The 15377-nt window shown below is 43.4% G+C and overlaps 1 protein-coding gene across 4 annotated transcripts in view; it reads right to left on the bottom strand.

Moving 5' to 3' along the window:
* Positions 1-1299: 1299 nt before the first annotated feature.
* dscaml1 (Down syndrome cell adhesion molecule like 1) overlaps positions 1300-15377 on the bottom strand; it is a 564629-nt gene continuing 550551 nt past the window's right edge. For 3 of the 4 annotated variants that reach the window (XM_048562212.2, XM_059638969.1, XM_048562214.2), the window contains 5 exons: positions 14651-14769; positions 11162-11314; positions 8755-8949; positions 5659-6003; positions 1300-2128 (listed from right to left, as the gene is read on the bottom strand). In XM_048562212.2, the coding sequence (XP_048418169.1) occupies positions 1701-2128; positions 5659-6003; positions 8755-8949; positions 11162-11314; positions 14651-14769 (1240 nt within the window). In that variant the 3' untranslated portion in view covers positions 1300-1700. The remainder of the gene's footprint in view (positions 2129-5658; positions 6004-8754; positions 8950-11161; positions 11315-14650; positions 14770-15377) is intronic. The other variant, XM_059638968.1, reaches the window with a different exon arrangement.

Raw genomic sequence — 15377 nt, 5'->3', positions numbered from 1 at the left:
TCACTAGCAAGGCCTGCATTTGTCACCCAAGTCTGATTTCCCTGAACTGAGTGGCATCCTCAGCCATTTCAGAGAGCAGTTAAGAGTCAACCACATTGCTATGGATCTGGAATGACAGAGAGGTCAGATCAGGTAAGGATGGCAGATTTTTTTCTCTTTGTGGATTAGAAGGGTTATTACCACAATCAAAGCTGGTTTCAGGATTACAATGTAAAGTGTCATATTGCTGAAAGGGTGGATATCGGATGCTGGAGATGAGTAGAAATAGCTGTTACTTGTATTTAACTACATTACACCTAACATGACAGTGACTGAGAGTCAGTGAAACATGTACTATTCTTCAGAATGAACATCCAACGATGAACATATACAAACAAACTTCAAAGAATATTGAGGTATTCAGCTCTAAATCGTACCAGGGGAGGATAATGGAAATAAGGCAATTAGTTAGTTATGAGGGTTCACAGTGGAAGACTGATATAATGTGGATGTTGATATCTAAGAAGTGAAATGACCATTACATTTGAATGTCTTTGTTAATCTGAATGGCTTTCCCTGTGATGTAACCGTTTAAGTGGTTCTAGGTTGTTAGTCATTTGTTTTCTCTGTCTCGTTGTACATCACATCAGTTCATACAGCAGCTTCTTCACCTCAATGGCTACATTTGTGAAAATGACCCTGACCTTTCGGTTGAATAACATGTACTTTGGTTGGGGGGGGGGGGGTGGTTTGGTGCATTGACTGATTTCAGGATGAATAAAATTTCTTGATCTTGGTGAGATACTGAGCCAGCCAACACCTCACATCCTGGAGGCTGCATTTGAAGAAATACCAAATCCCTAGGCTGTAAGCAATTGCACGCCCTGGATCCATCTCAAGATTAAGCTCAGGTCCTTTCTAAATATCATGCAAGAGCTGTACTGTTTTCTGGATGGTGTGATTGTGATTACTCTCGGCCAGAAAAGGGGCAAAGCCGTCTAAGTGGGATGTTCATGAGCATAACAGAAGCTGCAGTTTAATTTGAGAGCCTTGTGCCCATGAATGATTCAGTAATATATTGTGATCCATTCTAATGGCCTTTCACTACAAATCAAACTGCAAACCGCTCCTCGTTTGTACGCCCGTTCATAAATGCAACAGACTGGAATTGAAAGCTCAGAAAATAATTGTCAGCCATGATTTCAATTTAGTGTGTAAAAGCCTCAAGGGGGCTGAATGGCCTCTTCCTGTTTTCCTGCCCTGGGTTTCCCGTATTTACTCAGCAATGAAAGAGGCTAAACCAATCAGAAAACAACGACATATAAACAAATGTTTTATTGCACACGGCGTCTTGAGTTTTTTTTTCATAGAAAAAAGGTATTAACACAAGCATTTGCAAATAGAAGCAGATTCTTTATGAGTGATTGGTTTTAACAGTAAAATAGTCCGCATGCATTGGCTCCGAGGAACTGATTTCGAAACAACTCACGACATCAGAAAAGAAAAAACCTCATTTGTGTCCTTCGTTCAAAACAATGTGAATTTTTTTTTGTTTTTCTTTTTTAAATAACATCACATTTTGATTTTTTTTTAAATTGTGCCCTGGTCAGTTTGCAGAAGAAGAAAATAGTATTATTTATACAAAAAGAGTTCCTTATGTACAAGAAATATTTTTATTACAAATTAACAAGGGCGAGGGTGAAAAGGGGCCTTCACATGCCTTACACCAGGGTGTAGGACTTTGAGTAAGCGCCTGTTCCTTGTTTCTGTGACCTATTCAGTCCGGCTGTACTCACTTCCAGTAGTGAGTCTCTAGAGCCACTGATTTTGCTGTGCGTGGGCAGCCGCGGTTCAGCTGGGGCATTGGCGGCAGACGCAGGGGCGGTGACGGCAGTCGTGTTGGCAGACGCAGTGGCTGTGGAGCCCGACGCGGTGGCAGTTCTCTGAGGTAATGTGGCTGTGGCATGCGGGTGGATGGGCGGCTTGCTGTTGGGGTCAAGGGTCATGTGCCGGTTCTGTGTCTGATATGGCCTGGCCATGTTCCGGATGGAGGCTTCCCTTGGTGGCACCACCGGGCATGGATCACGGACATCTGATTTGCGGAAGAAAGTGTCCGACTTGACGTAGAGGGGGAGATTGCAATAGTCACCTAACAAACAGATGCATTTAAAACATGATTAAAACAGATACATAAAGCCAACTCAATTTACTTCAAAAGATGGCAAACTGCCAATTGCTGGGAAATGGGATTAGAATAGATGGATATTTAATGACTGATGCAGACATGTTGGGCCGAAGGACCTCCTTCCAACCTGCAAAATCTCTTCGACTCTAAAAGGAAGGAGAAACGAGATAGTGCCATCATATTAGTATCTGGAGGTTTGTGCTAATAGTCTGGAGACTGAATTTCAAATCACAGCACAGAAACCTGTGAAATTTAAATTCTTTAATAAGTGTGGAATTCGAAGGTAGACTCAGCAATGATGACCACTGTGCTATCACCAAATGTTGTAAAAGCCTACCTCATTAACAAATGTCCTTCAGGGAAGGAAATCAGTTCTCCATATCTGGTCTGGACTCATGGGACACCAAACGCACAACAATGTGATTGAATCTTAACTGCCTTTTGAAATACCCAAGCAAGCTCCTCAGTTACAGGGCAATTAAGGTTGGGCAACAAATGTTATCCCCACCAACGATGCCCACATACAATGAAAGAATTTTTAAAAATTCCATTTTGCTTTCTCCTGGATGATTAACTGGACCTGCATCATTGCTGGCAAGCCTTTGGTCAACGACAGGTGAAGGGAATCTCACCTTGGTTTCGCTTGTCTCTCAACCGGCAGAGGGGCATTCACCTTCTAACATTAATATTGGCACCAAAGTGGCATCACACAGGCATGATGCGGTGTCACCCCAGAATTGTACCACCATATCTCCCAAACTGTAGTAACCATTACTTGCTAAAGCAAGTGGCATCTCTTCAAGGTCTAGAGTTTTGTGCTCACCAAGATAGTTTTTTTAAAAAAATCATTCACAGGATGTGGGTATCTCTGGCTTGGCCAGCATTTATTGCCCATTCATCATTTGCTCAGTGGGCAGTTAATTGTCAACCACATTACTATTGAGTTTGGAGTCACATGTAGGCCAGACTACGTTAAGGACAGCAGCATCCTTCTCTCACACATCAATCCCACATCGAGGGCATGGACCTGATCCTATCAGTCTGTTGACAGAGTGTGTCAGGTCCTCTGTACACTATGTGGCCATGTAGTCTGACCAAAGTAACTATATGGATAGCATCTGCATTTTGCAAGTGAAAAGGCCCACTTCAAGCAAAGAAATCTCTGGGTTAAGAACAGTTAGCAGGAAATCAAGATACAGCTACTTAATCACGAGTATGTGGACATATTTTGCCTCTAAATGGGATCACTATAAGGGAAATATCATAGCTATTTAAGATTACATGATAAAACGCTTTTTTTGGAGGCTTTTGCTCATAGTTATAACCATGGTTATTTGAATTAATTATACTTAATCAGGAAGCAATGTCTCAAAGGAATTTTTTTTCAGAAGCCAGTTTTATCAATTGGAGCCAGTCGATAATGAGGGTTATTTAAAATTCATTCATGGGATCTGGGCTTTACAGACTAGACCAGCATTTATTGATCATACCCAATTGCCCAGCAGGCAGTTAAGAGTCAATCACATTATTATGGGCCAGACCACGTAAAGACAATATTTTCCTTCCCTAAAGAACATTTGTGAACTGCTTTCCTCCAACAATCAACAACAGCTTCATGAACATCATTATACCCATAATTTCAGAGATTTTTAAACAATCGAATTCCAATCCCATTGGCTGCCATGAGGGGATTTGAATCCAGGTCCCCAGAATCTCTGGATTAACTGTCGAGTGATAATACCCCTAGGCCATTCCCCACCCTTATGGCTTTGTGGAAAGAAACACATTATTTTTATTCACCATCAGTTTAAAACACCCCAAGGACAGGTACAGCATGGAGTTAGATACAGAGTAAATCTCACTCTACACTGCCCCCATCAAACGCTCCCAGGACAGATAAAGAACAGGGTTATATACAGAGTAAAGCTCCTTATACCTGACCCATCAAACACTCTAGTGTGAGCTATAGCCCAGGCTAGAAAGAAAGCCCAACCCCGTCAACACCAGCTGGGGTATTGTGTCCAATTCTGGGCATAATAATTTATGAAGGATGTGAAGGCTTTTGAGAGAATGCAGAAAAAAAACCATCAGTATATTTCTAAGCATAAGGGGCACCAATTTGGTGGATAGATTGGAAAAACTGGGATTGCTCTCCTTGGCAGAACGGTGGAAGAAAATTAGATAGAAGTTTTCAAGATGATGAGGGTTCTAGACACTGTAGCTGGACAAATATTCAACAAAATGGATCAAAAACCAGAGAGCATTGACTGAAGATGTATGGTGAGAAAAGCAACAGCAATATGAGGAAGGGTGTGGTTCAGATCTGGAAGACACATGAAGTGAGCAGCTCTCACAGTCAGCACGGACAGAATGGGATGAATCCTTCTGTGCTGTAACCATTCCATATTTCAACAATGCACTCTTCCATTAAACGCTCTCAGATCAAATTAAATGCAGAATTCTGTCTCTCCCATTTCAACAACGTGCAACAGCCTTAGGCTCAGAAACTGTAGCAATGTGATATTTTTAGACACGTGGTAGCTCTGTTCGATCTGAATTCTAATTTAGTACTCAAGTACAGAACAGGAAATACTCAGCATGTCAGGCAGCATCCATGGACAGAGAAACCGAGCGAACATTTAAGGCTGATGACCTAATTGTATACTTTATATCGCACATCAATGTAGAAGTGTAAAATATCATCGTCATGCTCCTGCTTCTGGTTCTTTTAAAAGCTTTAAGTTACTTTGCTCTGAGTCCACACCCATGCTTAACCAATCAAATACAGTGGGCATCATTTGTAAACAGACTCATCTAATCACAGAACAAATGAGCATGATAAACCTTCTGGAGGGTCACTAAAACAAAACCAAGAACTGTGAATGCTGGAAATCTGAAAGCAAAAAATAAATTGCTGGAGAAACTCAGAAGGTCTATTAGTGTGCGTGGAGGGAAAACAGAGTTAACGTTTTGAGTCCAGTGCCCAGTCTGCAGGATGAAGTTTCTCCAGCAATTTCTGTTGGTGCTCCTTATGGGATTGGTTAGCTGGATGGCTGGATTACAATGCTGAATAATACCAACAGTGCAAGTTCAATTCCTATACTTGTAGAGGTTTCTATGAAGGACCGTCTTTCTCAATCTCTCCCTTCACCTGAGATATGGCAATTCTAAGATTAAAACGGCACCAGTCATCTCTCTCTAACAACAGGGTAGGACTCTAGTGCCTTAGCCTTTCCTCATTAACCTTTCATCAGACTTGTGTTATTGACATGTCAAAAGTTTGTTTTGACAGATTAACTGTTTTTCTCTCTGAGGGTTGCCAAACCAGCCGAGTATTGCCAACATTTTGTGGGGCTTTGTTTTTCAACTCCAGATTTCCAACATCCACAGGATTCAGCTTCTCGGTTATATAACAGCATCTTTCAAATTCAAATTGCTCAGCAGAATGTGGAATATAGAGCAGAGCCCTTTGTTGCACCAATGTAGGATTATACCTGGGGTGCGCTGGATGCCACGGCTGTGGAAGTCTTTGCCAGCTCTGTGGGCGATAGGCACAGCAACATTCTTCCCTCTGTCGACATCTTGTGGCTGTGGGGGTGAAGCTGTAAATCTGCAGATGCCAGCCTCAGAGGGGGTGCTCATCGAAGTCATGCTGTCAGCGTTCTCGTTGGTGCCAGTCGTCATTTGGTCGGAGGAGCTATCGGATATGAAGCACTCGGTGATCTCGAACTTGGCATGTTGTAGCTGTTCCTCGAGCTTGGCATGTTCATAGGCTCGCGCCAACTCCTCGTATGTAGAGGAGGCACTCTCTGTGGAAACCATGCTGTTCCGGCCTTTATCTTTCCACAAAACAATGTGAGAGAGAGGACTATTGTGAGTCAAAGAATGTAACGTGACCCTGATCAGGAGCGTTGATGGACAGAGGGTATGGATTTACATCAGCCGTCCCACTCACTGTCCCTTCAGTTCCCTGTCTCTCCCACTAACCCTCCCATTCCTTATCTCTCTCACTCACTGTATCTCCAGCTTCCTGTCTATCCCACTCACCCTCCCGTTCCCTACCTCTCTCGCTCACTATCCCTCCAGCTTCCTGTCTATCCCACTCACCCTCCCATTCCCTACCTCTCTCGCTCACTATCCCTCCAGCTTCCTGTCTATCCCACTCACCCTCCCGTTCCCTACCTCTCTCGCTCACTATCCCTCCAGCTTCCTGTCTATCCCACTCACCCTCCCGTTCCCTACCTCTCTCGCTCACTATCCCTCCAGCTTCCTGTCTATCCCACTCACCCTCCCGTTCCCTACCTCTCTTGCTCACTGTACCTCCAGCTCCCTGTCTCTTCCACTCACCCGCCCATTCCCTACCTCTCTCACTCACTGTCCCTCCAGTTCCCTGTCTGTCCCACTGACCCTCCCATTCCCTACCTCTCTCACTCACTGTCCCTCCAGTTCCCTGTCTGTCCCACTCACCCTCCCAAACCAAAACAGATGTAATCATGCTAAATGTGCTTCAATGTTAAAGTCACCTAAAATGAGGGGGGCCTACTATAAAGCTTTTTTCTTTTTTTATATACATTAATTAACGGAAGATGTACATCGCTGGCCAGGACAACATTTATCATCCATCTTTAATTGCCCAGAGGGCAGTTAAGGGTCAACCACATTGTTGTGGGTCTTGGGTCACATGCAGGCCAGACCAGGATGGCAGTTTCCTTCCGTACAGGGCACTTGTGAACCAGAATCGACTCATGGTCACCATTAGACCCTTCATTCCAGACTTTTATTGAATTCAAATTCCAACATCTGCCATGGCAGGATTTGAATCCAGATTCCCAGAATGTTCCGAGGATCTCTAGATTATAGCCAATCAGACGGTGGCTGAGGGTCAACATGGCAGAATTCTGGGACACATCATCACAACTGTACAGCAAGTCAGACAGAACATGATGCCAAGGTATGAAAAGGAATGACTGGCAAATGGGAGGCTTTTAAAAGTGTGATATCAAGAGTCTGGGGACAGTGTGTCCCTGCTGGGGGAAGGGAAATGCTGATAGTGTTTAGGGTTCCCTGGCTGACAAGGGATATTGAGGCTCTGGTCAGGGGAAAAGGAGAAAGTATACATTGGGTTTAAGCTATCAGGCGCAAGTGAATCCCCAGATGATTCTAAAAAGTACAGGAGCACACTTAAGAAGGAAATCAGAAGAACAAAAAGTGGGTCTGAGATGAATCTGGCTGATAAGATTAAAGATAATCCCACAAGGTTCTACAGCTGTATCAAGAGTTAAAAGGGTGGCTGCAGAGAGAATTGGTCCCCTTAAATATAACCATGGCCAGTTGTATAAGTCGTTCATAAGGTCACACTTGGAGTGTTGTGCAAAGAAGATTTACAAGGATGTTGCCCACACTAGTAGGCCTGAGTTATAGGGAGAGGTTTGCCAGGATAGGACTCTTTTTCTTGGAACACAGGAGAATGAGGGATGACCTTATTAAGGTGTATAAAATCATGAGATGCATAGATAGGATGTATGCATATAGTCTTTTTTCCCAGGGATGGGGAATTGAACACAAGAGGGGAAAGGTTGAAGGTGAGAGGGAATGAATTTAAGAAGGACCTGAGGGGCAACTTCTTCATGCAAAGAGAAGTTTATAGAATCGGTTACTGGAGTAAGTGGTTGAGGCAGGTAGACATTTAAAAAACATTTGGATAGGTACATGGATGGGAAGGATTGAGAGGGATACAGGCCAAATGCAGGCAATTGGAACTAGCTGAGAGGGCACCGTGGTCAGTATGAACCAGTTTGGGCCGAAGGACCTGTTTCCATGCTGTATTACTCTGTGGCACCATTAAAAGCTTTGCACTAATACCACAAGGCCATCACCTCCCCTGATGTGTTTATTCTGCACGTTAAACATTAATGTGCTCAATAGGAATCCTGGTGGATAAAATCTTTCCCTCAAATCACAGCAACGTTTTCTTCCTGAATTTATCTTAGGAACATTGAGTCATTTCTAAACATTAACTCGTCTCAAAAACTTGGAGAGGAAATTGTCTCTCAACTTAGAAAAGTCTAGTGTGCAAATTTTGGTCTGATGTTCACTTACAGAGCATGGTTTGACTGGATAAACAGTGTATCATGGGGGCATCCTGGATATAGCTTGACATTTAGACTGCATTCCCCTCTTCCTCAAAATATTTGCCTTGATTTGATTTATTATTGTGACATGTGCTTATGTACAGTGAAAAGTTTTGTTTTGTTTACAGTGCGGGTGGATAATAACATACAAAGGCAGAAAGATCATCGGGTGATTGAACAGAGCGAGGAATACAAAGTTACGGCTGCAGATATTTGTTGAGTCAAGGATCTGACCAAGCGTGGGACACAATCCCAGAGGCACCGTCAGCGCTTTATAACCTTCTATTTAAGGCCATTCTAGTGTTAATAAGGTTTGATTAGGTGCCCACTGATTTATCAGACAGTGTTATATCAAATAATGTTGCTTTTTAAAATACATACTGTAACGTTGAAAATGATTAATGGTATGTAGAAAAGAACAAGGATAAGAATGCTCTGACTCAGTGTTAGCTCTCCCACCTGTGTCCTGGGACAGACTGGCACTGTAGCTATCACTTTCTGTCACTGTTATTCCATGCTGTGATCCCACAGTTCGCCAGTCAGAGGTCAAAGTTCGGGCTGGTGTGGAAGCTTGACACTTGGTTAGGGTCCATTGGCTGGAGTATCTATTCCGTGTGCTGTGCGCTGATTTGACACTCTTCCTAGCAACAGGATCTGAACAAAAGAGAGGAGTCAAAGCTCAGAGGTATCTAAGTTTGTTTTCCACAAGAATAGTTGCGGCTCATTCTTCACTCTTCAATTACTTAACATAGCAGTGCAAAAACACAAACAGATACTAAAGCAACAAGGCCAGTGCCATCAGTGTGAAATACTTCATATTTCACTAAGTGACCTTCATTTATTTTTCCGTCACTCTTTCATAGGATGAGGGCATTCCTGGCATGTGTCAGAGGACAGTTAAGAGGCGACCAAATTTTTGTGGGTCTGAAGTCACATTTAGTCCAGGCAAGGATGGCAGATTCTCTTCACTCAAAGGCATTTGTGAACTCGATGGTTGTTTAAAAAAAATCAATGAAGGCTGGTAGCTTCATGGCATCATTTCTGTAACTAGCTTTCAATTCCAGATTTTATTAACTGATAGGCAGCAGCTTTGATGGTTCCCAAACCCATAATCTAGAATACTTAGTCTGGTCCTGTAGGCTATCTATCAGGTAGGCGATGGGCTTGTGGTATTATGGCTAGACTATTAATCCAGAGACCCAGGTAATGTTCTGGAGACCTGGGTTTGAATCCCACAGTGGTAGATGGTGGAATTTGATTTTGGTAATAATCTGGCATTAATAATCTAATGAAGACTGTTGCCAATTGTCAGGAAAAGCCCACCTGGTTCACTAATGTCCTTTAGGGAATGAAATCTGCCATATTTACCTGGTCTGGCCTACATGTGACTCCAGGCTCACAGCAATGTGGTGTTCTTAACCGCCCTCTGGGCAACTAGGGATGGGCAATACATGCTGGTCCATCCAGTGATGCCCACATCCCACGAATGAATAAAAAAAGGTTACTAGTCTAGGAGCCATTACACCATAGCCTTCCTTTGAGGTGGTCTTCTCCTGAAGTCACTAATATTGACTTCTGTGAATTGAGTATCTTGTGCTATTTCTACCCCACTTCTAACTTGGGGGTGTCAGTGTGGCATTCAATGCAGGCTAAGGCTTCAGGTCAATCTGACTCTGTTGCTACGTTGCACTTTATTAAATAAACCATCAGAAGCCAGCTTTCTGTCTGCTAAAGATTTTATAAACTGAAAGCACAAACAAATGCAGGAAAGATGCAGCAGATCTTACAGGCCAGTGTGGAAAGCAGAAGGGCTAACATCTCAGGGCACAATCAGATTGAATCAAATTCTGAAGAAAGGTCTTTGGCTTACAACGTTAACGCTGCTTCTCTCACCACAGAGGCCACCAGACCTGTTGAATTTCCAGAGCCTGAGATAGCACTGTGTAGAGCTGGATGAGCACAGCAGGCCAAGCAGCATCTGAGGAGCAGGAAAGCTGACGTTTCGGGCCTAGGTCCTTCTTCCTGAAACGTCAGCCTTCCTGCTCCTCTGATGCTGCTTGGCCAGCTGTGCTCATCCAGCTGTACACAGTGTTATCTCAGATTGTCCAGCATCTGCAGTTCCTGCTATCTCTGAATTTCCAGAGCTTTCTCTTTCACTTCAGATTCCCTGTATCTGAGGTAGTTTGCTCTTGTGCAGGTAAAAAATTCTTTCTCCACTTTATTCAGAAGTTCTGGCATTAAAAGATTCAGGACTTGCACAGGTACAAAGCTAACTTTAAAGTGAAGCTTGAACTTCATAACGTTAGAAATGAACATTAAAAACAGGCCTCCCAGCTCAAATTGGTTTGCTTTGTTTTATTCATTCACAGGATGTGGACGTGATTGGCTAGGCTAGCATTTATTGTCCATTCCTATTTTCCCAGAGGGCAGTCAAAAGTCACCCACATTGCTGTGGGTATGGAGTCACGTGTACGCCAGACCAGTTTCCTTCCCTAAAGGGCATTAGTGTACCAGATGGGTTTTTCAAACAATGGGCATCATTAGACTCACAAAGACAGTCTTTTTTTCATTTAATTCAAATTCCACCAACTGCGTGGAGGATTCAGATTCAAGTTTCCAGAGCATTATCTTTGTCGAAGTCATCACCTCCCTTAAATGTGCAAATGTTAATGCTCCACACAATCTCTCACTTCTTCACTTAACCCAATTCAGGTTGTTGTTCTGTTTCCTTCTCCTTCATAAATTGTTCTGCTCTGAAAATGTATCTATGCTATTTGGATCAAGTAAGACAAGCTCAACATTCTAACTAGCTCTAGATTCCATTGATCCACAGCTTCTCGGTAAATCCTCAGAAGGCTCTACTCACTGGTTCCAGGTCGGATGTCTGACATGTCAATGAGTGGTCCTGTGTTCTGGATCATTGCTGGATGATGGAGAGACACACCAGTGCAGAAACTCTGAGGGTTTACAGACTGACTAAATTCAGATTCTGTCGCAGGGACGGTGGCCTTGTCATCTCCTGTAGCCAAAGGAAGACAGAAAGCAAAAACGTGAGGTGCTTCTGCCTAGGTCATTGGCAGAAGAACCAGAAGTAACACGAGTAAGGGAAGATTAACACTGTGGAATAAACTCTCTCAGGGTTCACGTCTTTAAATCAATGAGGATAGGACAGGGAAATTGTTGGATAGAAGCAGAAAATGATGCAAATACCTAGTAGGTCTGGTAGCATCTATGGAGGCCGAAACAGAGTTAGCATTCTAGTGATCTCTCATTTGGATGTGAAGCGATAATTCTATTACTCCCTTCCCATGCAAGCTGCCTGAAATACAAGTTGTGTATTTGCACCATTTTCTGCTTTCATTTCAGATTGCTGTTGCCCGGAGTGATTCAAGTTTGGAGTAATTGGGCAGATTATCAAGGAGCTGGCAGACAGGATGGGCCAAATAGTCTGTTTCTCTGCTCTATTCCCCTCTGATTCTATGCCTGTATAGCAAGGATGGCTGGGGGAGAGGGGTGATGTGGGGGAGTGGTGGGAGACTGGGTCTTTTCTTCCTCAGCTGGTAGAAGGTTGTCCAAGCAGAGGAACATAGGAACAGTATTGGTTATTCAGCATCTCACTCCTGATCCACCATTCAACGCAAACATGACTCAGCAAACACTTCAACGCATTTTATCCAGCCCATCCCGATAACTCTGCCCATCACTGGAAGTCAAAAAGCTATCAGGTTCTAACTTAAGCATACTCAAAAACTAAGCTTCCATGGTCCTCTATGCTACAGAATTGTCGAGATTCACAATCCACTGAGTAAAAAATATCTTCCCCACCTTGGAGCTAAGTGGGACTCTTTATTTTTAAATTGCGCCCCATGGTTTTTGAGTCCCCAACCAGGGAGGAAACATCTTTGCTGCACCTACTCTATCACCGTTTATTATAAGTTTCAATGAGATCGTCTCACATTCTTTGAAAATCTGTAGAGTATAAGCCCAGTTTGCCCAATCTCTTTTCACAGAGCAATCCTAGGAACAAGTCTGGCGAACTTGCACTCTCTCTTTGGCAAAAATATCTCTCCTGAGATAAGCAAACCAAAACTGTGCACAGTACTTCACGTGCTGTCTAACCAAGTTCCTATACAAGACTTCACTACTCTTGGACTCGAGTCTGCAAACTAAAACAAATTGAGCATCAAAATGAATCCAAATAGGGTCAAATCTGAGACACATATGCAATATCTAATTGAGGTGAATCTTCTGTGACCTGTAAAGCTGTAACTTTCCCTGAGAGCTGATGGTACCTGTTGCTCAGTAGGTTGAAAAAGTCAAATGGAGGATTGCATTCTGCCTTTTCACTGGATTACCTTCTAATGTGAATTTTGCAATCTGGGTAGTTCCTCAACAAAATCTACCATCTCTGAACAGGCAGAGTTCACGTGTTCTAATTATAAAGGAACCCGAGTGGTCCATTCAACCCCTCTAGTTTGTTCCAGCATTCAATCAGGTCATTGCTGTTTGTCACATCAAATGCCTTAATCTACCACAGCTCTGTAACCTTTCAAACCCCCAGCTAACAAAATTTATCAATTGCACTCAATCAATTGAAAATTTCAATTACTAAGATGCATTTGAGCAAGATATTAATCATCTGCGATTGTGAAAACACAAAATCAATGCGGATAGATTGTTAGATCGTCCCATTTATTTCCTTTGTACAGTGATCCTATTTCAAGCATTATACATCCTGTCAGATATAGATTTGAGAGGGAAACGGTACAGAAATAAGGTTGCTGTTATAAAATAACATGCTAGGCAGGCATCCTTGCTCCTAAACAACTGCCCCTTTTCACCCACTCTACCTCAGCCCTTCGGAGCACACCGTTCTGACTAGGAAATATATTGCTGTCCCATCAGAGTTGATGGGTCAGAATCCTGGAACTCCCTCCCTAATGGCATTGTGGGTATACTGATAGCTGACACAAGACCTTGAGTGCAGATTCACAGTTCCTTGACAGTGTAAGCCAGGTAGACAGGATAGTGAATAAGGCATTTGGAACACTTGTCTTTATAGTGCATTGAGTATAGGAGTTGGGATGTCATGTTGCTGCTGTACAGGATATTGCTCAGGCCACTTTCGGAATACTGCATTCAGTTCTGGTCTCCCTGCTATAGGAAGGATGTTGCGAAACTTGAAAGGGTTTGGAAAAGATTTACAAGGATGTTCCAATGGTTGTTGGGTTTGAGCTAACAGGGAGAGGCTGAATGGGTTGGGGCTATTTTCCGTGGAGTGTCGGAGGCTGAGGGGTGACCTTTTTGAGGTTCATAAAATCACGAGGGGCATGAATAAGGTGAATAGTCAAGGTCTTTTCCCCAAGGTGGGGGAGTCCAAAACCAAAGGGTGTAGGTTTAAGGTGAGGGAGGAAAGATTTAAAAGGGACCTGAAGGGCAACTTTTTCATGCAGAGGGTGGTCCATGAGCTGCCAGAGGAACTGGTGGAGGCTGGTACAATTGCAACATTTAAAAGGCATCTGGATGGGGTATATGAAGGAAAGTTTCGGGGGATATGGACCAAATGCTGGCAAATGGGACTAGATTAGTTTAGAATATCTGGACGGCACAGATGAGTTGGACCGAAGGGAATGTTTCTGTGCTGCACAACTCTACGTCTCTGTGACTGCAGCAGGTCAAGAAGGAAGCTCACTACCATTAAACACTGGCTCAGCCAGTGACGCCTTCATCCCATGAATGAATAAATTAAAAAGCAGGCCTAACATATCATGGGGAACATGAAAAAGATGGCTTTGTTGTTTGTACAACCAACTCTGCCAACTCCACCTCCCAACTTTTGCCTCCATTGCTCCTCTAGCCAATGGACTGTTAAATTGCCCTTCTTATCCGTCAGTGGGCTGTGTCTCAATGGCACCCCAACCCCTCGGTACAAACATCCCATGTGACATCATGTCCTATGCGCAGGTTTCTAATCCTTTCTCAACTTGTGTCCACTGGCTTTAGAACTCTTCACCGGATGTAATAACTGCAACCAGGTGGCACAGTGGCTCAGCGGTTAGCGCTGATGCCTCGCAGCATGAAGGACTTGGGTTCAACGCCAGCCTTGGGTTACTGTCTGTGTGTGGCCTGTGGGTTCTCCCTGCATCTGTGTGGGTTTTTGCTGGGTGCTCTGGTTCCTGCCACAGTCCAGATTAGACATGGGAAATGCAGGGATTAGGATGGGACAGCTAGGTCTGGGTGCTATATTCTTTGGAGGGCCAGTGCAGACTTGAGGGTCAAACAGCCCCTTCCTGCATTGTAGAGTTCTATGTCTTCCTGAAATTTTAAGTATGACCTAGCACTGCATGTCACGTACCCAGCTGTTTGATCCCCTCTTTGTCCTCTATCAACAGTTGCACTCTCGGAATGTCGATGTGAAGCCGAGGTCCTTGTGGCTGCCCCTTCACGGGAGTATCGAAGCTCCGATTGTTCTTGCTACAAGAAAGCATTTCGCAAAAAGACCTTCATGATGAGGATGACAAAATGCATTTATCTAGCACCTTTTACACAGTAAATGTCCCAAGGTGCCTCATTGTGACATTATTAAGTAAAATCTGACAAATTTAAAACAGGAAGTTTATAGGTGTCTATGTTTGCAGCTGAGCTCCCAGATTGATCAATGTGTCTGTTGCCTTATCCCTGAAACCACACCAAGGCTTCATCAAGCAAGCACAGTCAGTACAGATCAATTACCCTATACTTGACTCACATGATCAAACACAGAACCATTAGCATATATGATTTGGATGAAAATGTAGATGATATGATTACTACATTTGCAGATGACATGTAGGATTTTAGAGCTGTGTATTGTGGGAATAGTTGTCAAAGGATACAGCCAGGTCTAAATCAGTTGGAAAATTGAGTGGAGAAATGGCAAATGGAGTTTACTCCAGACAAGAGTGATGGATTTGGGAAGTCAAATACAAGAGGAAATTACCAGTAAATGGCATCATTCTGAGGAGACAAGAGGGGTCTACAGAGGAATCATGGGGTGCAAGTCCATAGCTTGCTGACAAGTTTGTATTGTTTTCGCTAGATCA

Source organism: Stegostoma tigrinum, chromosome 32 (genome assembly GCF_030684315.1).
Source record: "Stegostoma tigrinum isolate sSteTig4 chromosome 32, sSteTig4.hap1, whole genome shotgun sequence".
In the NCBI taxonomy this organism is placed as follows: domain Eukaryota; kingdom Metazoa; phylum Chordata; class Chondrichthyes; order Orectolobiformes; family Stegostomatidae; genus Stegostoma; species Stegostoma tigrinum.
Note: the sequence above shows the minus strand (reverse complement) of the source record. Positions and strands in the feature narration are given on the sequence as shown.